General features: G+C 44.2%; 1 protein-coding gene and 1 long non-coding RNA gene across 3 annotated transcripts in view; one reads left to right on the plus strand and one right to left on the minus strand.

Annotated features, from left to right (window-relative positions):
• LOC309343192 overlaps positions 1-20,912 on the plus strand; it is a 224,270-nt gene that overhangs the window by 183,818 nt on the left and 19,540 nt on the right. The window lies entirely within an intron of this gene.
• FAM53A (family with sequence similarity 53 member A) lies at positions 6,348-19,865 on the minus strand. Of its 2 annotated transcripts, none has more exons than XM_081864379.1 (5): positions 19,715-19,865; positions 16,519-16,741; positions 14,474-14,528; positions 12,009-12,808; positions 6,348-7,646 (listed from the first exon to the last, which is right to left on the minus strand). In XM_081864379.1, the coding sequence occupies exons 2-5, from the start codon at positions 16,594-16,596 to the stop codon at positions 7,335-7,337; spliced, it is 1,245 nt and encodes a 414-aa protein (XP_081720505.1). In that variant the 5' UTR covers positions 16,597-16,741; positions 19,715-19,865; the 3' UTR covers positions 6,348-7,334. The 2 variants fall into 2 exon arrangements, with proteins under 2 accessions (XP_081720505.1, XP_081720504.1); XM_081864378.1 differs by having other exon boundaries at positions 12,009-12,811; positions 19,715-19,864.

The following is a 20,912-nucleotide window of genomic DNA, read 5'->3' on the forward strand; positions in this document are numbered from 1 at the left end:
AACCTTGTAGGTCACAATATTATGATGGAAGACTGGGAAAAATTATGGAAAACTGACTTAAAATTTACAGATTGTTCCCTATTGAAGGAGAATTACATGAAGATGATGTACAGATGGTACACAACACCAGTGTAGTTAGGGAAAATGTACAAAACTAGTTCAAATATATGTTGGAAGTGTAAGGAAAAGGAGGGGACATTTTATCATATGTGGTGGGATTGTAAGGTAATTTTAAAAAACTGGGAAATGATATACAACGAATTGAAGAAAATGTTCCATTTAACATTTCTTTAAAAACCTGAAGCATTTTTATTAGGGACTGTAGGGAAAGATCTGCCAAAAAAGCTGAAAAACATCTTCATGTATGTGACAACAGCCGTGAGAGTTCTGGTAGCACAAAGATGGAAGACTGAAGAAACCCCAACTAAAGAATCATGGCAAGAAAAAACGATGGACTATGCAGAACTGGCAAAACTGACATACAAGCTACGGGACAAGGATAACTGTGACTTTAAAGATGAATGGGAACCCTTTACAAAGTATTTGAAGACACAACAAAGTGAACTGGACTCCTTGGCTGGTTTTGAATAAACATTCACAAACTTTTCTATTGATGACAGTCAGCTAAATAGTTTGAGGATCTATACAAATGTGTAACATGCAGAAAACAGCATTCTTAGAGAAATCAAAGACTGGAACTGAGGGAAGTCGGGGGGGTGGGGGTGGGGTTGTGTGGGGGGAGGGAGGAAAAATGGGGGGGAATAAGGATGATATGTTTCTGGATAATATGTTTTGTTTTAATTTTGAATAAAAGTTATTTAAAAAAAGAAAGAAACCTACTTTGGGAAGGTACTTTGGGAAAGTGACTTGCAAACCGCACCAGGAACTGAGAATTGGAAAGACATTTGGAATAAACCCTAACCAGTTTGGGCCCATATAAAATAAATTTCATTGAAATTAACTTCATTTTGGTTCATGACACTGTAAAATGAAGTAGAAGTAACACTAATCTCTTGGCCGGGTGCCGGAGAAATTGTGGCTGAAAGGGGACAGACACAAACAGTCTGTGAGCACCTAGAAAGGAATACTGTGATCACCAATAGTCAGCATGGATTTCTGAAAAATAAGTCATGTCAGACTAACCTGATCTCGTTTTTTGACAGAATTACAACCCTGGTAGATGAAGGGAACGCAGTGGATGTAGCCTACCTTGATTTCAGCAAGGCATTTGACAAGGTGCCCCATGATATTCTTGTAAAGAAGCTGGTAAAATGCGGACTTGACTATGCTACCACTCAGTGGATTTGTAACTGGCTGACTGACCGAACCCAAAGGGTGCTCATCAATGGTTCCTCTTCATCCTGGAGAAGAGTGACTAGTGGGGTGCCACAGGGTTCTGTCTTGGGCCCGGTCTTATTCAACATCTTTATCAACCACTTGGATGATGGACTCAAGGGCATCCTGATCAAATTTGCAGATGACACCAAACTGGGAGGGGTGGCTAACACCCCAGAGGACAGGATCACACTTCAAAACGACCTTGACAGATTAGAGAACTGTGCCAAAACAAACAAGATGAATTTTAATAGGGAGAAATGTAAAGTATTGCACTTGGGCAAAAAAAATGAGAGGCACAAATACAAGATGGGTGACACCTGGCTTGAGAGCAGTACATGTGAAAAGGATCTAGGAGTCTTGGTTAACCACAAACTTGACATGAGCCAACAGTGTGATGCGGCAGCTAAAAAAGCCAATTCACTTCTGGGCTGCATCAATAGGAGTATAGCATCTAGATCAAGGGAAGTAATAGTGCCACTGCATTCTGCTCTGGTCAGACCTCACCTGGAGTACTGTGTCCAGTTCTGGGCACCACAGTTCAAGAAGGACACTGACAAACTGGAACGTGTGCAGAGGAGGGCAACCAAAATGGTCAAAGGCCTGGAAACGATGCCTTATGAGGAACGGCTAAGGGAGCTGGGCATGTTTAGCCTGGAGAAGAGGAGGTTAAGGGGTGATATGATAGCCATGTTCAAATATATAAAAGGATGTCACATAGAGGAGGGAGAAAGGTTGTTTTCTGCTGCTCCAGAGAAGCGGACACGGAGCAATGGCTCCAAACTACAAGAAAGAAGATTCCACCTAAACATTAGGAAGAACTTCCTGACAGTAAGAGCTGTTCGACAGTGGAATTTGCTGCCAAGGAGTGTGGTGGAGTCTCCTTCTTTGGAGGTCTTTAAGTAGAGGCTTGACAACCATATGTCAGGAGTGCTCTGATGGTGTTTCCTGCTTGGCAGGGGGTTGGACTCGATGGCCCTTGTGGTCTCTTCCAACTCTATGATTCTATGATTCTATGATTCTATGAAGAACTAGATATTTGCACATAATCTTAGCCTGCCAGCAACACACAGAACACATGTATAAATGTGAGGACACCAGTTAGAAGACTGCACTGGCTCCCCTGACAAGCTGCCTCTGCATACCAGGATGTGGGCAGCTGCGAAGTCAGCATGGTGCTCATGCGCTGGCAAGAGCACTGGGTTGGCTAGCAAAACACCAGCACATGTATAAATGGCACTGTGGTCTAAGCCACTGAGCCTCTTGGGCTTGCCAATCATAAGGTCGGTGGTTCGAATCCCCACAACAGGGTGAGCTCCTGTTGCTCTGTCCCAGCTCCTGCCAACCTAGCATTTCAAAAGCACGCCAGTGCAAGTAGATAAATAGGTACCACTGTGACAGGAAAGTAAGTGGCATTTCTGTGTGCTGTGGTTTCCATCACGGTGTCCCGTTGCGCCAGAAGCGGTTTAGTCCTGCTGGCCACATGACCCAGAAAGCTGTCTGTGGACAAACGCCGGCTCCCTTGGCCTGAAAGCTAGATGAGCGCCACAACCCCATAGTTGCCTTTGACTGGACTTAACCGTCCAGGGGTCCTTTACCTTTTTACCTGCTAGTGCTGCATGTGAGTGGGTCAGCAAGCAAGGAAGGTGTGTTTAAATGCTGCTATGTGTGTCCGCGTAGAAGGCTTACAGAAGGAAAGTGTTCTTCACCCTACAGAAGAGCAAGCAGCCCATGTCTTTCAGTGGCAACAGGCAGGCAGGCTGCCTCCTCCTTCTCCGCTCTCTTAGCCTATTCCCAGCCCCTTTCTGGCAAAGACAACATGACTTGGCCTTGGCTTTGACTCTGACTCCACTTCTTGAGCGATATTGCCAAAGGAGCATCTCCACCCCCATCGTTCAGCCCGGACACTGAGGTCCAGCACCGAGGGCCTTCTGGTGGTTCCCTCCCTGCGAGAAGTGAGGTTACAGGGAACCAGGCAGAGGGCCTTCTCAGTAGTGGCACCCGCCCTGTGGAACGCCCTCCCACCAGATGTCAAAGAAATAAACAACTATCTGGCTTTTAGAAAACATCTGAAGGCAGCCCTTTTTAGGGAAGTTTTTAATGTTTGAAGTTTTATTCTGTTTTTAATGTTCTGTTGAAAGCTGCCCAGAGTGGCTGGGGAAACCCAGCCAGATGAGCAGGGTATAAATAAAATAATAATAATAATAATAATAATAATAATAATAATAATTATTATTATTATTATTATTATTCCAGGACTCTCAGCCAAATTCTTTAGCTTTCCTATTTTCAAGACAGAAGCTTGTTGTTGGCTGCATTTTGGGCTAATTCTCACAAGTTTCTATAGAGACACTAAGCTTCGTGAAACCAGGCAGAGGGCCTTCTCGGTGGTGGCGCCCACCCTGTGGGACACCCTCCCAGCAGATGTCAAGGCATCTTTTTTTTTGAAAAAGGCATCTTTTACTTTTAAAAGACAACTGAAGGCGGCCCTGTTTAGGGAAGTTTTTAATGTTTGATGCTGTATTGTTTTTAATATTTGGTTGGAAGCCGCCCAGAGTGGCTGGGGAAACCCAGCCAGATGGGCGGGTATAAATAACAAATTATAATCAATGCCCCTTGCACAGAGGTCCCGCTATTAAGGAGGGAATCGGCAGGCAACCTGAATGCCCTCTTCTTCTCTGCACAATGCAGCAATGATGTCCGAGTCCACAACAAAGCAGGTAACCCAGCAAACTCCGTTGCATGGAATTTGCTGGTCACACTAGGAGCTGCCACCATGCCTCCCAAATTATTGCTCCACTGAACAATACGTCTGTGTAACAAGGCATGCGACAAACAGAGGACCCCGATTCTGATGCAATTTTGAGAATGGAGAGGCAGACAACCCCAAAATGAGATCTCCGCCAGAAACCGCAGGAAGCAGGGCTGTGTTTTAAGTGGAACATAACTGCCATCTAGCGGTGACCTGTACACAACACATAGAATCGTAGATCTGTAGTGCTGGAAGGAAATTTAGGCCAACCCTTGCAATGCAGGAATCACAACAAAAGAATTCCTGGCCATCCAGCTTCTTCTTTATTTTATTTTTATAATAATCCCACTCATCCTGCAGACAAGGGAGCAAAGTATTGAGGTCCTCTTCAGATTTATTGCACGGCAGAAGTGTTTCATGCAGGCAGAGACAAGACTAATAACTTTTTCCCCCCTTTAGGTGGCAGGGTAGAAAATATTGGTGTAGGGAGGGGAAATTAAAAGGAATTAAAATAGGGACTTTAGAGTTTTGGGTTCATAATCCACCTCTGCCTTTTATTCAGGTTTATGCAAAACACTACTAAACCTTAGGTTACGTAAATACAATCCTGGTAACAACACACAACGTAACAGGCTGTTTTTGACTATGTAACTTCTGTTTCAAACACAATTCAACATACAATAGCTCACAAAGTGTAATTCCATAGACCAGCACATCATGCATATTGGCATATTGGCAATAACCACATTATGGTATGTTTATCTTATGATGTCCCACGTATCGCTGCTTTGAGGATTCTAACGTTCCTTGTATGTAGATATCGGATCAGATGGAAAACTTGAAGATACGGCATGACAAGGATTCCGGGATAATACCTTGTTTTGCCCAACCGGGCTTCATCAACTGTGTATACTCATATTTTTGTATGATCTACGGAATCACACTTTGTGAGATATTGTATGTTGAAGTGTGTTTGAAATAGAAGTTACATAGTCAAAAACAGCCTGTTAGGTTGTGTGTTTTATTCAGGTTTGCCATCTCCATTTAGTAAAGCTCTCCTTTTTAAACAGCAATCAGCTAAACACCTCCAAGACAGCATTCACAGCCTAACAACACCTGAGAACATGGTGTTACATTTATTTACGAGGGTTTTGCAGCAGGATCTTTTCACAGGGAAGAGCTCAGGAGTAGCACATTTAGGGGGGTAGAGAACGGTAGAAAAAAGCCGGGTGGGGTGAGCGGGGCAAGCAATCCTTCCCAATATGTTCGAAACACCTGTGTACAGTCACTGATCAAAAAAGCCTTGGTCCATAGCTGTGTATGATGTCTTTGTTGCAGGAAACATTTATTGCTGTCGGAAACATCAGCATCCACCTGGCATTTAATTTGAATTCAGCCTGATCTTTTATTTCCCTTCTCTTCCCTCCCCCTCCCCCTCCCCTTTTATGAAGATCACCCACTCTGAGACCCCACAGCTAATTCTCCCCTGGCCTCCTCGCTGGCCCAAGTAGGACCAATTCAGCCAGCTAGCCCTGGGGATTATCTAATGCTTATTACCCCTAAATTGATTTTTGAATTTTATTATTATTCGTGTTTTTATACTGTATTTTATGCTGCTTTTATAATTAAGTGTTTTAAATTTGTTGTTAGCCGCCCTGAGCCCGGTTTGAACCAGGAAGGGCGGGGTATAAATAAAATGTTGTTGCTGTTGTTGTTGTTACATCTTAGTAACCCTCCTCTCGAGACAAGTGTGGCGCTGTGGGTTAAACCACAGAGCCTAGGATTTCCCGATCAGAAGGTCAGCGGTTCGAATCCCCGTGACGGGGTGAGCTCCCATTGCTCGGTCCCTGCTCCTACCAACCTAGCAGTTCAAAAGCATGGCAAAGTACAAGTAGATAAATAGGTACCACTCCGGCGGGAAGGTAAACGGCGTTTCCCTGCGCTGCTCTGGTTCGCCAGAAGCGGCTTAGTCATGCTGGCCACATGACCCGGAAGCTGTATGCTGGCTCCCTCGGCCAATAAAGCGAGATGAGCGCCGCAACCCCAGAGTTGGCCATGACTGGACCTAATGGTCAGGGGTCCCTTTACCTTTACCTTTACCCCTCCTCTCATTGTTGGGAAGTTTTGACTGCTACATGCAAGTCAAAGAACAGAGCTTCAAGCAACTTCCAAATCGGAAAAGTGGGTTGTAAATAGAATACAAAAAATGTTACATAAATTCTACTTTTCTTAAAAAAAAAAAAAAGAGTTCAGACAAAAGTGCAAAGCAAAATATCCTTTATTTAATTCAAGGACCAGCTTCCTTCTAATATTGCTGAAAATATTACCTCTTGGGGAACATCGTTCCAAATTCCTTTCCTAGAAGTTCGTCAAGTGCTTTTTGTCATACATTCCTCTTAACCGCAGAAAGACCAAGGCAGTGGTGCAACGACTGGCAATCCAATCCAGCACTGCTTCAGGCTACAAAACCATTTCAATCAGAAAAACTTAACCGGAAGGTTTTGAGAGAAAGAATCATAGTGCAGGTTCACAGAAGGTGCTATGTGCCAACGTTTTCTATGCATGAATGTTCTTATGCCTTCTCGTGCCCTCTGTGTTCCCATGGGAAAAAATGGCACATGGATGGGAAGGTAAACCTGTATTCTCTTAACACACGGCTGCTAAGATCTCCATGACTGGGCAGCTCTAAGAAAGACTACTTTGGCAATCAGGAATAACCTGGTATGTGTAAACTTCTGGCTCACATGCGGATTATTCCATGCAAAGACAGGCAAGCACAAGTCAAAAGGACATTCATTGGCGACACTGGTGTATGAACCAACTGTAACTCATACAGAAAGTCATTTCTACATGAAGTTCAAAGCAACCGACCAAACAAGCAGTTGCAGGTTTTGGATCAATTCATGTAAGCCATTTGATTATGTTACTGACTTGCAAGTTAAACTCCTTAGCGAGAGACATAAAATCCTCAACAGGAATCACTACATCCAGGTTACAGCACGGAATGCCGTTCCAAGAATTACTGAGCTGGGGGGGAAAGAAAAACAAGAGACACTGGGAGTTGTCCAGATCCAAAGGATTTCTTGACCTACTGCCTCCTAAAGATCTACCATCCGGTGCTAAATGCCCTTATTATCCCCACTTGAAACATTTCCTACACGTTGGCAGCATGTACAAGCAGAAACTCACAGACATAGCAATGTTATCTGCTAACATTTCTGCCGGCAAAATAAAAATCCCATCTGTTTCAGTTGTTTTCGATCTGCTCTAGATCTAGACCTTCACAGTCCAGAGGAAAAATGCCTTCTTCGACGCTCTCACAGTCACTGGTCTCCTCTTCACTTTCACACATAGCAGCCTCTTCCTTTGTGCTGAAGCCGGCTTGCTGTGAGCCACGATGCTTGGTATCATCGTCCTCTTCCCGGCTGAAATTGGGAGTATTTATGTTCATAAGGTCATTCGAGTCGCATGGAGATGAGACAATGGTCTTCGTTTGTGCCTCGTCATTGTCATCATCCTCATAATCAAGCGAGCAGAGACTTTTTGAATTTCTTAGAGTCTGTAATTAAAAAGCATGCAATTAAAAATCACAGGGGAACCAAGAGGACAAAAACTTTAAAAAAGAATGGGAAAACATTGTAATTTATTTAGGAGACCACCGTAAGCAGATGAAAACATTAGCAGGATTCTAATCTCACTTGTAACATAAAAAATACTATGGATAATATGGGTGGATACAAAATATAGATTATCATAGAATCATAGAGTTGGAAGAGACCACAAGGGCCATCGAGTCCAACCCCCTGCCAAGCAGGAAAGATTATGAAGTAGTATGCAGTTGAAAATGTTGGGGAAGTCTCGAGATTCAGAGAAATCTTTATATATGGCTATGTATTTGGTATTGTTATCAACTTTTATTTGTAAAATGAAATAAAAATGATTTCAAAAAAATAAAAATAAAAAGCATGAAATTAAAAATTATAGGGGGGTAAACCAAGTGGCATGCTACAGCTATAGTACAAACAAATTTTGAACAATTGTTTCCATCTATGCCAGTTAGCATTTGTTCTTGGTTCAACAAAAATGATCCATCTAGTCGCTGAGGAATAATGTATGCAATATTCTAAATTTTAATACAACAGTATGTAACTGTGCTTTGGAAAACAATTCCTTTATAGCTTTACGCTATGTGCAGCAAGTACAGAACTTTTGCCACCCCAACAGAGGAAGCCAACATTGGCTCAGGCAAACATCGTAGGCATGGGAGTGAGGCCTGTTTTTAGCATATGCGCCGCCAGGGTGCAAAGATCTGCCCAGCGCCCCCAAATTTAGTAAATTTCGTGTGCACGGCACAGTTGAGAATGACAAGTGCCGCTGTTGTGAATTGTTAAAAGTCCTTTAGTGAAACAGTAGGTATACATTTCGGTAATACCTAGGTATATATGTCCCCTTCATGGATCACTGCCTTGCCTTGGCAAAGGGGCTTGAATAACTCAGAGAAGCTATGAACTATAATGTATTTCATGTATATAATGTATATGTATTTTGTGTTTCTAGGTTGATCAAAATTATTTATTACTTCATAACAGGTAGATAGTTAAGAGCTTAGGTGGCTTCAGCGGTGGGCATCTGGCGCCCCCCAGAATTCAGCGCCCAGGTGCCCTGCACCCCTTGCGCCCCCGGGTAAAGACGGCCTGATGGGAGTTCATGCAAAGGCTCTGGGTGTATGTTTAATGCCTAATGATGTATCTGCTTGCATTGCCACTGCTAATGCATGCATACCTCTATTTGGTCATTAATTGGGCCCTGATGAGATCAAAGGGATACATCTGACCAGCACTGGTAATTTAAGGTCCGTATAGTTAAGGATATGGTTGTCTCAGTAGTGATGCATGGAAGTGAGAGCTGGACCATAAAGAAGGCTGATCGTCGAAGAATTGATGCTTTTGAATTCTGGTGCTGGAGGAGACTCTTGAGAGTCCCATGGACTGCAAGAAGATCAAACCTATCCATTCTGAAGGAAACCAGCCCTGAGTGCTCACTGGAAGGACAGATCCTGAAGCTGAGGCTCCAATACTTTGGCCACCTCATGCGAAGAGAAGACTCCCTGGAAAAGACCCTGATGTTGGGAAAGATGGAGGGCACAAGGAGAAGGGGGCGACAGAGGACAAGATGGTTGGACAGTGTTCTCGAAACTACCAGCATGAGTTTGACCAAACTGCGGGAGGCAGTGGAAGACAGGAGTGCCTGGCGTGCTCTGGTCCAGGGGGTCACGAAGAGCCGGACACGACTAAACGACTAAACAACAACAACATTTCACAGTGGCAAGGACCCTTTCCTGGTCACACTGGCCACAAACATGGGCTTGGGAATCCCATTTTGCTACTGAACATCCTATTGTCTATAACAGAGAAGTGTTAACGATCCAGTATTTTTTTCTCTCTATGGGTGTCAAGAAATTTTGAAATGTGTTAGTATGAATTGTCTTGGGACCCCAACCTCTTTAGATGAGTGGGCTCATTGTGCATTTTGTGTGTTGTGAAGTCCAGTGACACAGGTATGTGGCATAACACAAAATTAGAGTCTGTACAGTCATGGTTCCCTCCGTCATAACTGTATTTCCAGGCTAAAAAAAACTTGCCCTATTGAATTTCTGCCTGCCATGCAGCTTTTAAAGGCACAAAAACTCCAGTCCCCCACCACAACACTAACCCTAAAACAGAGCCAAGGCTACCATCCTGTCCACTTAGTTGTTAGTAAGTCCCAGTAAACACAGACAGATTTACTTCTGAGTAACTGTACTGTGAACTATACAGCTTATTATTAAGGAGTCCCTGGTATCATAGTAGTCCCTAGTCTCACATGCCTAAGCCTCTCCACAAGTTTTTAACAATTTTAAAGGATTAATCATTGCTCTTTAGCCTAAATGTAGAGAACAGATTAAGCACATTTCCTACCTTCCAAAGGACAGCTAGAGAAGAAAGCAGGCGATCCACTGGCCAGTCATGCCCTGCAGTGTCTGCCCTCTTTTTTGACCCATGCAAACTCCTCCATTCAAGGAGCCTACCCACCCCCCAAAGCTTAATGAGTAGGCAAACTAAGGCCTGGGGGCCGGATCTGGCCCAATCACCTTCTCAATCCGGCCAGCGGACGGTCCAGGAATCAGCGTGTTTTTACATGAATAGAATGTGTCCTTTTATTTAAAATGCATCTGTGGGTTATTTCTGGGGCATAGGAATTTGTTCATATATATATATATGTGTGTGTGTGTGTGTGTGTGTGTGTGTGTGTGTGGTCTGACCCACCACAAGGTTTGAGGGACACTGGACCGGCCCCCTGCTGAAAGTTTGCTGACTAGAGCAACACTGCCAATCAGCACCACCTAGATCTAGCACAAACCCCCAATTTATTTATTTTTAAAAAAACACCACTAGCTACCACTAGCAGTAGCTATTCCTCTGTTTTGAACTGGCAGAACCTAAGCAGGACCAGCTACAGTTTTAGGGATCCTGAGCAGTGCACCCTCATTCCCCCCCCCATCGCACATGCTCACCGACAATGCTTACTGGTTAGCAAGATGGTCCTGCAGCAGCAGTAAAAGGGGAAGCAGCAGCCCCAAGGCCTGACATAGCAACCCTCCAGAGTGAAGAGCACTGTCGGAGAGTTAGCATGGCTGCTTTCTGCAGCTGACCAGCAAGCAGTCCTCTCAACACTAGGCCGCAAAAAGGTTAGAGCCCCCCACTGGGCCCAGTGCAGTCAGCGGACAGCAGCAGGGGACCCTGCTATGACCTCAGCAGTTGCCCCCCTGGGTGCTCATCCTGACCCTGCCTTCAAGGCCAATGGACAACTTTACTCATGAAGGGATGCAGCTACTGGGATTTACATTTTTGCCAGGAGACACCTTGGAGATTGTATCTGAACCCTGTTAAATGATTAGATACAGTGGCTTTTTATGAAAGTTGTTACGCATTTGTTTGCAGAAACCAATTGGCTTAAGTATGTAATGATAATGATAATGATGATGATAAAAATAATAATTCTATTGTTTGTGCCCTGCCCATCTGGTTGTGTTTCCCCAGCCACTCTGGGCGGCTTCCAGCAAAATATATAAAAAAAATGTGAGACATTAAAAACCTCCCAGAATGGGACTGCCTTCAGATGTCTTCTAAAAGCTGTGTAATTCTTTATCTCCCTGACATCTGATGGGAGGCCGTTCCACGGGGAGGGTGCCACTGCCGAGAAGGCCCTCTGCCTGGTATTGCTTTCAAGTCTCACTTGAAAAATTAAGATTACTACAGCGATAGTTTCTCCAACTCACTGGGTAGATAACTTGGATTTTTAGATAATCGCCTGCCACAAAAGCCAATTCAAAGTTTCAGGGAACAAATCCTGCTTTTTCTTTTTTTTCAACTTTGTGTAATGCCACAGTATTTATCCCCTCCCCAGAAGGTGTAAAAAGGCACTAGATTAACAGAGGAACTAGAGACCGAGCTAAAGAGGACCATCCTATTTGTAGTTCTATAAAGGTAAAGTGACCCCTGACCATTAGGTCCAGTCGTGACCGACTCTGGGGTTGTGGCACTCATCTCGCTTTATTGGCCAAGGGAGCCAGCATACAGACTCCGGGTCATGTGGCCAGCATGAATAAGCTGCTTCTGACGAACCAGAGCAGTGCACGGAAACACCATTTACCTTCCTGCCAGAGCGGTACCTATTTATCTACTTGCACTTTGACGTGCTTTCAAACTGCTAGGTTGGCAGGAGCTGGGACCAAACAATGTGAGCTCACCCTGTCACAGGGATTCGAACCGCCAACCTTCTGATCGGCAAGTCCTAGGCTCCGTGGTTTAACCCACAGCGCCACCCACGTCCCTTTTAATAGCTGTATAGCATAGGTTTAAATGCAGACAGACAATCTCACCCGAGTCATTTTTAAAAAGTCTAACGAGGGGCGATTCCATCGGACGTCTTCTTCTCGCCTACGCTTGAGTCTGCTTTTCTTCTCATTCAGGACACAAGGCTGTGAGCGGCATCTCAGTAAACCCTGACGCCGAGTGAGCTCTGGTGTGGAAGTGGGAGTGCTGCTGGCTGAAGACAAGTTATTTCCCGTCCCGGTAATATGTTCCTGTGACAGGGAAAGGCGGCGTCTCGGATTAAAGTCGTAAGACCTTCCGGAATTCCAACGAATACTCGAAGTGGAGCTTCCTTCGCTGCAGTCTACAAAGCCACTGCTAGCAGAGGATGGCCTGGGAACAGGGGAAGTGTTGAGGTTGGCGATTTGGATAACGTTATTCCAAGAATGCCCACTGTGGGGCAGGCCGGTGCTTGGGTTTGGCTTTGAAGCGGTGCTCCCGTGGCTATTGCATCGCTGCAAAGTGGTGCTGCCTCCGCTGTTGCACCGCCTCTTCGACACAGGAGTCCAGATCTTTGAGCTGCCAGGTTTCCACGGCGATCGGCACCGAACCAGCTCATCGGGCTCAGAGAGCGACCTGCAGTGGCGTTTGGTGGGGGGCGTCAGCGGGTGCCTGGACTTCTCATTCAGACTGAGTTCACTTATCCAGCCCGAGACGAGAGACTGGCCCGGCGATTCTTGCTGCCAGTGTAAATCCACATGGGTCGCGCTCGAACTGAAAGGACACAACGGCAAAGAGCAAACGGACTTCTTGTTTGGTTCAGTTCTGGCCCGACAGTCCCCACGGGACGAATTCCAAGGGCCTTCTGCTGCTGAGCGGAAATGGGGGTGAAAAAGAAAAGAAAAAGTTTGCCATCAAGTCAGCAGTATTATTAATTTTATGCCACAAAGCAAGGGGAGGGAGGGAGGGAAAGGACAAACATTCCACTACTCTTTTATTTTCTTCGAACATTGCTAATAAGCATTCCCACGAGGTGACTTCCAAAAGCAAGGTAACAGAGCTTGTGAAACATAAACCCATTGTTCTATAGCACATCACCTGACATACACCAGGAGGCATTTCATCTGCATACTATAGTAAAATACTTAATTCTTCACAGCAGTTTAAATTTAAGGTTTTATTTCAACATCTCTAGTATTAACGTGCCCAGTCTTAAATTAAGGTAGCTTTAATTTCAGACGATTATGCAGGTATCTACAGTTGTTTTTTCTTGGTAATGGGTTCTTTATTTTGAATTGCTGTGTTTCCCTGATGTTTTGCCTGCTTGCTTCATTATGCTATCATGAACCAATACAACCACATGCGGCAAGGCAGCAGCCTCTTCAAACAGTTTCGTTTCTTTCCAAATATAGTCTGGCTTCTTTCTCAGAATGCCTCGCGGTACATTCATCTCTCATATTCATGAAAATATACATGAAATACAATGGGTTTCACGAAGCTTAGCGTCTCTATAGAAACTTGTGAAAATTGGCCCAAAATGCAGCCAACAGCAAGCTTCTGTCTTGAAAATAGGAAAGCTAAAGAATTTGGCTGAGAGTCCTGGAATAATAATAATAATAATAATTTTATTATTTCCTGCCCATCTGGCTGGGTTTCCCCAGCCACTCTGGGCAGCTCTCAATAGAACATTAAAAACAGAATAAAACTTCAAACATTAAAAACTTCCCTAAACAGGGCTACTTTCCGATGTCTTCTAAAAGCCAGATAGTTGTTTATTTCCTTGACATCTGATGGGAGGGCGTTCCACAGGGCAGGCGCCACCACCGAGAAGGCCCTCAGCCTGGTTCCCTGTAACCTCACTTCTCGCAGGGAGGGAACCGCCAGAAAGCCCTCGGAGCTGGACCTCAGTGTCCGGGCTAGACGATGGGGGTGGAGACGCTCCTTCAGGTATACTGGGCCGAGGCCTTCCGGACCCCTTCAAGCGTGGGAGGCAGGGCATGGATGGACTCCAGCTACAAAGTGGAGGCTGCTGTGCTGTTTGGGGGATTTTGTGGGGGGAGAGTCGTTGCTGTTGGTTTTTTGTATCTTTATTTTAGTTCAAAACTAAAATATTTTAGTTTCCTCATATCATTCATATGGAAATTGTTCAGTTTAGTTTTTAAATGTTTAATTTTTGGTTATTGACTGCTTTTGTTATGTTGTAGCAGTGTATTTTTTTTCATGTTGTAAGCTTCCTTGAGCATGGTGTGAACTATGGAAAAGCGGCACACAAATAAAATAATGTGTGTGTATGTTAATGAAACACACAACAAATAGGTAATTAAACAACTAAAAGCAAGTGAGACCGGCTACAAAATGTTGCAGAACAGAAGCTCCTACTCAAAATATTGCCTCCTCACACCCACCCCAGGTTTTCGCATTTCCCTTCGGTCACCAAGCATTCTGTGCCCAAACAACAACATCTTGCTCAATGCTATTTCTTCGTTATATTTAGAACATGATCTCAAAGACAGCCCAAAATCTTAGAACTTACCACTGATTTCAAATGGAAGCAGGCTATGACTTTCATTCTGCTTCTCAGATGAGTACTGAAATAAGAGAAAGATAAATACTGTACGATTCTCCAAGTGAAGTTGTCAGTTGGTTAGTGGTTCCCCCCATTTTGAAATAAAACAGCAAAGCAGCAATGCCTATCAAGGCTAAGCTATATGCATGTATATTTTACTCAGAAGCACGTTCCACTGAGTTCAATAAGGCTTACTCCCAAATATACTTACTTAAATACTTATAGTCCTTCCCTTCATAAGTCACACTGTTAAGAAATCCACCTAAGGCTTTTGAATTGAATATTGCGCTTCACAAATAGACATCTAGACCCCCGATAATAAATATCTGGTGCAAAATGATAACCCTGTCAAATCACTTTGTAACTGTGATTAAAACATTCAATTAAAACAGATTAAAGCAGAACAAAAAAAATGCCCACTAAGTCCAACAAGATCGTTTAAATTCAAAAGAGGGCTGTTTTGTTGAAAAGGGTTAATAACATTACTAAGTTGGAGTTCACACGAGGGAAAGGAGACCCAGAAGAAAAATTGTGGAAGGGACAGGGAAGGGACTTAAGGGCCTCGGATATAAGGTTACCAGGTTAACGTGCTAGTTTTATGAGATAAAATGGACTGACAAATCCGGAACCAGGGGGAGGGGACGTTGGAGGAAGATTGGATTGTTTCACTCTCTTTATTGGACTATTAGGACTGTTTTATATATTTGATGAACGTTAGAAGGATATTTGAAAGGAAATGGTTTGGCTTTAGTATAAATGTTTATAGGATTAGGTAAGAATATAATGGATATGAGAAATTAGTAAAAATAAGTTTGGGAAAGGATTTGCTGAATCAACAAATTGAATTGGAATACAAAAAAGGGAGAGGCGAGGAGGTCTGGGAAATAAGTAAATGAAAGTTAAATGAAAGAAGGTGAAATTATTTTTAATTATTGTGTAACTTTGTATTTTGCTTTCTGTGTTTTTTTTTCTTTTTTTTTCTTTTTTTTTACACTTTTGTAATTCTTTGAAAATTTCAATAAATATGTAAAAAAAATAATCAAAAGAGAGCCTCTCAATAAGGGTGAAGTAATTCGAAGAAAGCTGAAAAGCAGGCGCGATAGGACTGTCAAGCGCATTATTTGTGCAGGTGCAAGGAAACACCAATGTGCAGCAAATTTACACAAAGGGATAGAGAGGCCTCCTGGGGGCATCACCCTCAAATTATGGATTCAAATTCAAGTTCCTTTCAGAAGAATTGCAAGATCTACCCATTTGTGTTCACCTTTGGGGTTTAGGGTTAAGCTGGGAAAGGTTAAGGGGAAATTGAGCAATCCTTTCTGTACAGCTGGGCAGGGGGATGTTATATGCTGTGGTCTAAACCACTGAGCCTAGGCTTGCTGATTGAAAGGTCGCGGTTCGAATCCCCATGACGGGATGAGCTCCCATTGCTCGGTCCCAGCTCCTGCCAACCTAGCAGTTTGAAAGCACGTCAAAGTGCAAGTAGATAAATAGGTACCACTCCAGCGGGAACGTAAACGGTGTTTCCGTGCGCTGCTCTGGTTTCGCCAAAAGCGGCTTACGTCATGCTGGCCACATGACCCAGAAAAACTGTCTGCGGACAAACATTGGCTCCCTTGGCCTGTAAAGCGAGATAAGCGCCGCAACCCCAGAGTCGTTTGCGACTGGACTTAACTATCAGGGGTCCTTTACCTTTTTATGTACCTGCTAAAGCAGATCAAGGCATTTTGGAAGTTTATGGCATTGCCAACTTTTTGGGAAAAACTGACCAGGGCTCTGTTCAGACCCTGCACCTCTATCATGCAGCATGGCTTTTCTGGAGGGAGCAACCAAAGCTGATTGCTGCTGCCTCCATAGTAAAAGGGGGAAAGCCTACTCCCAAAGCAATGTGGAGCACCCATCACGAATAAGGGAAAACTGCCATGCCTCCACCTGAATGCAATTCATACGCTCGGGAATATTCCCCTCCCCTAAGATGCACACTCTATGATAATGCACAAGGATATTCTTACCAGATTAATATTGAATGTTTTACATGCCAGGTCATCCAAAGTCTGATTCTGCAGCTTTTCTGTTATTAGCGTTACCATGGCCTCTTGCTGCTTACACTTTTGAGTGCTGGAGGCACATGCGCCTTCTTCCAGTATTAGCCAACCACTTCTGGGTATGGGCACTTCAGAAGTTTTGCCTTCATCTTCTAGATGGGTACAGTTCCTCAGTGTGTTGTGTACATTTCTAAAAAAAAAAAAAGAAGTAACAAATATTTAGCTTAAGCACGATTGGATAACTACACAAAGTTTTCTGCAGCTGCATCAGATATTCAAAGCTCAAGACAAAGATACATTCCAACAGATCTGCATGCTACAAAAAAAATTTATCTGCTCTAGTAGAATCCAAATCAGGAAGATTAACTAGAAAGGACTCCCATTCAGGCTTGGTCACAGTTTAAGAGCAGAAACACACCTAATGGCTGCCACTAAGATAGCATCACAAAAGGGTCTACTCACAATGATGTGCACAGAAGACTTTCCACTCCTACAGTTTTCTATGGAAAAATATATACATTTCTAAAAATGTTTCATAAAAATTAGTAACTTAATGAACAGATGCAGTACCAAGGCAAACTAGGCCAGGACTGGAGAACTGGATTTGGGCAGCAGGCCAGATCCTTATTTTCCCTAGCACTCCCCATGGACCAAGAGACTCATTGTTTGCCAATGTGGTTTGAAATCAAAGTATGCCAGAAAGCGCACAGTCCTGTGCTTTGCAAGCCCCAGCAATCAGTTGATCATCTTTGTCCAGTGCTTAGCATGCTCACACTTTTAGCAACGTTGTGTCTTTACCTCCCCACAACTGAAAACATAAATACAGTATGAGGTGCCGGGCAGGCGGTCATATCTTGGCTGAAATGGCCTGGAGGATCAATGTAGGTTTGAAGCTTAAAATTCCACATTTCTGAACTAGGCAGTTTCACAGTTTTAATTAATTTTTCCCAGGCATGCATGTATCTGAAGAAGTGTGCATGCACACAAAAGCTTATATCCAGAACAAACGTAGTTGGTCTCTAAGGTGCTACTGGACATTTTTTTAAAAAAAAATTATTTTTCCCCAGGCAACTATCTCTGAGAAGTGTGACATTTTTGTCATGCACAACCATTTAGCCATGCTAAAATCAGTAAGTTAATATTTTTCAGATAATTTGAACTGCATACTTTCTCTGAATAAAAAGAGGTAGAAAACAACCCTTCAACCCTCTTCACTCTCATTTTAACACAGTCTCATTTCTCTTGGGAATTTGTGGCCCCTTTTTACCGGGACATCATTGATTGTCATAACTATGACAACTCTGAGAGAAGATATGATAGCCAACAACAAATATCTAAAGAGTTGTCATATGTGAGATGGAGCAAGTTTTCTCCTGCTCTGGAGGGTAGGGCCTGTATCAATGGGCTCAAGTTACAAGAAGGGAGATTCTGACCAAACAGGAAGAACTTTCTGACAGTAAGAGCTGTTTGACAGTGGATCAGACTCCCATGAGAAATGGTGGACTCTCTTTCCTTGGAGGCTTTTAAGCAAAGGTTGGATAGGCGTCTGTCATGTATGATCTAGCTGAGATTCCTGCATCGCAGGGGATCTACGATTCTATGATGTTGGGAGCTCCTGGAGAAGATGTGATCTAGATTCAAGTTAGAAAATTGCACCAGAATGGCTTCATATTTCTTATGGAATATGGCACATCTGATAATTTGCACCACTGCTTTCTTACACGGGATCATTAGCTGAAAAGCAATGGTAACTGATAAGCATCTTTTGCCTGCATGTTTTATGATGGATCACATATTACAATTAACTTTTCTCTGAACTCTCACAAGCTGCGCAAGTAAAAAACGGATAAGAGTTCTGTGGAACTGAAGCAGTATTGGTCCAATTAAATATCACTGGACAAATAAAACACTTAAAGGTCTCCAACCATTTGCCTCAGAAACAATAATAACTACTATCATTATCATACATTATAATAATTATCATTTATTATAACTATTATCATCACCATTTAAAAAAAATTGTATACCACCCTTCATCCATAGATCTCAGGGTGGCTCACAACATAAAAGTGCAAGATAAAAAACACAAATACACAATAATCACAAGAACAAAAATGAACCAATAAAAGTACCATTTCCGCTGTTGTTTGGATCAGGCTGAAGCAGTAGTTAGTAAACACGCACAATGATGTATAATTTGCCTAAAAGAAATGCGTTCCAGTATAGTTTGAAATGTGAAAGAAACAGCTTTTCATTTTTGCGGAAGTGTTGCTTTACTTTTTAGATAAGCCATGGGATAGTTTATTATAACTATTATCATCACCATTTATAAAAATTCGTATACCACCCTTCATCCATAGATCTCAGGGTGGCTCACAACATAAAACTGCAAGATAAAAAACACAAATACACAATAAACATAAGAACAAAAATGAACCAATAAAAGTATCATTTCCGCTGTTGTTTGGATCAGGCTGAAGCAGTAGTCAGTAAACACGCACAATGATGTATAATTTGCCTAAAAGAAATGCGTTCCAGTATAGTTTGAAATGTGAAAGAAACAGCTTTTCATTTTTACGGAAGTGTTGTTTTACTTTTTAGGTAAGCCATGGGAGGCGGGGACAGGGTCCCTGGACGCTGTTGGACTACAACTCCCATCATTCCTGACTGCCGGCCCTGCTGACTAGGGATGGTGGGAGTTATAGTCCAACAACATATAGGAACGCGCCCGCCCCCCCCCCATACACCTCGACGTTGAGCAAGGCTACTTTAGATCAACGGATTTTGCGAAGTCTCTAACGGGACCCCCGCCCCCCCCCCGCCCGCAAAGCATCGGATTTTACTCTAGGTACCAAAGGCAACCCGTGAAGAGTTTACAGCACGCCTCCCCCGCCCCTCACAAACACCAACACCCCCCCAAAAAAACTCCTCACATTGAATAACATTGGGCCCCCAACCCACGCCCCTCACAAACACCAACACATTGAATAACATTGGGCGCCCCACCCCCCAAAAGGCAATTATTTACAACGCTACTAAACTGCATGAGGCGCGGGGCGAAGGACCGGGGCCCGTTCCTCTTCCGGCCCAGCCTCGACGCGTGTCCCCCGTTTCCCACGTTACTTCGGCTCACGCGTCACAAACAAGGAAAGGCGCAGCTTACCCTCTGCGCAAGCGGCGGCAGCCCTCACGGGCCCCGTTATGGGACTCTCGGCGGCGGCCGCTTACGAGCCCCTCACCAGAGCGCAGCTCCAGCCGCCGCCGCCGCTGCCAAGCAGCTGAGTGGAGCTCCGCGTTGACCGAGGAACAAAACACAGCAAGCCCCGCCCCTCGGAGCCGGCCGGCCGCTTCCCATTGGCCGGCTTCGCCGCCTCCGCCGCGCGCTGACCTCTCACCCCGTCGCCTTGAGCGGCGGGAGCCAGGGTCTGGCTCCGCCCACCGCCCGCGACCTGAGGGCAACTGCCGGCCTGCCCCGCCCACTAGGTCCTTCAAGAGCAGGCACTGCGCATGCTCGAGCCAGAGGCGGCGATGCCCGGCCTTTTACAGGTTTTCCATTCCTTCTTTCCCGGATGGAAGAGAGGAAGGGAGGTGGGAGCCAATTCAGTAAAGTAGATAAACTGGCTTTCCCACTATTGCAGCCCTTTTCTGTTTAATGTTATAAACCACCCAAGGATCCTCTGAAGGGTGGTATAGAAATTTAATAAATAATAATAGTAATAATTTTGTGGCCCAACTGTATAGCAAGACTCTTAAGAGAGTTGAAAGGGAACTGAGGGGTCATCTAATTGTACTACACTGAAAAAGGGATTTTAAGTGAAATCTTTCTAGAGCACACCTTAACTAGGAAACGACACGGGTGGCGCTGTGGGTTAAACCAGAGCCTAGGGCTTGCTGATCAGAAGGTTGACGGTTCGAATCCCCACGACAGGGTGAGCTCCTGTTGCTCGGTCCCTGCTCCTGCCAACCTAGCAGTTTGAAAGCACGTCAAAGTGCAAGTAAATAGGTACCGCTCCAGCGGGAAGGTAAATGGCGTTTCCGTGCGCTGCTCTGGTTCACCAGAAGCGGCTTAGTCATGGTGGCCACATGACCCAGAAGCTGTACGCCGGCTCCCTCGGCCAATAAAGCGAGATGAGCCCCGCAACCCCAGAGTCAGTCACGACTGGACCTAATGGTCAGGGGTCCCTTTACCTTTAACTAGCAAACAGAAGATTAGGCAAATTCATGGTAATCAATGGAGACTAGCCACTTGGAGGTAGTATGCATGGAATGCCAGTTGCTGAGTAACAAGTGTGCACAGTGAAGACAGGAGTGCCTGGCGTGCTCTGGTCCATGGGCTCACGAAGTCAGACACGGCTAAACAA

The sequence above is a fragment of the Podarcis erhardii genome (assembly GCF_964252035.2).
Source record: "Podarcis erhardii genome assembly, chromosome: 5".
NCBI classification, from domain to species: domain Eukaryota; kingdom Metazoa; phylum Chordata; class Lepidosauria; order Squamata; family Lacertidae; genus Podarcis; species Podarcis erhardii.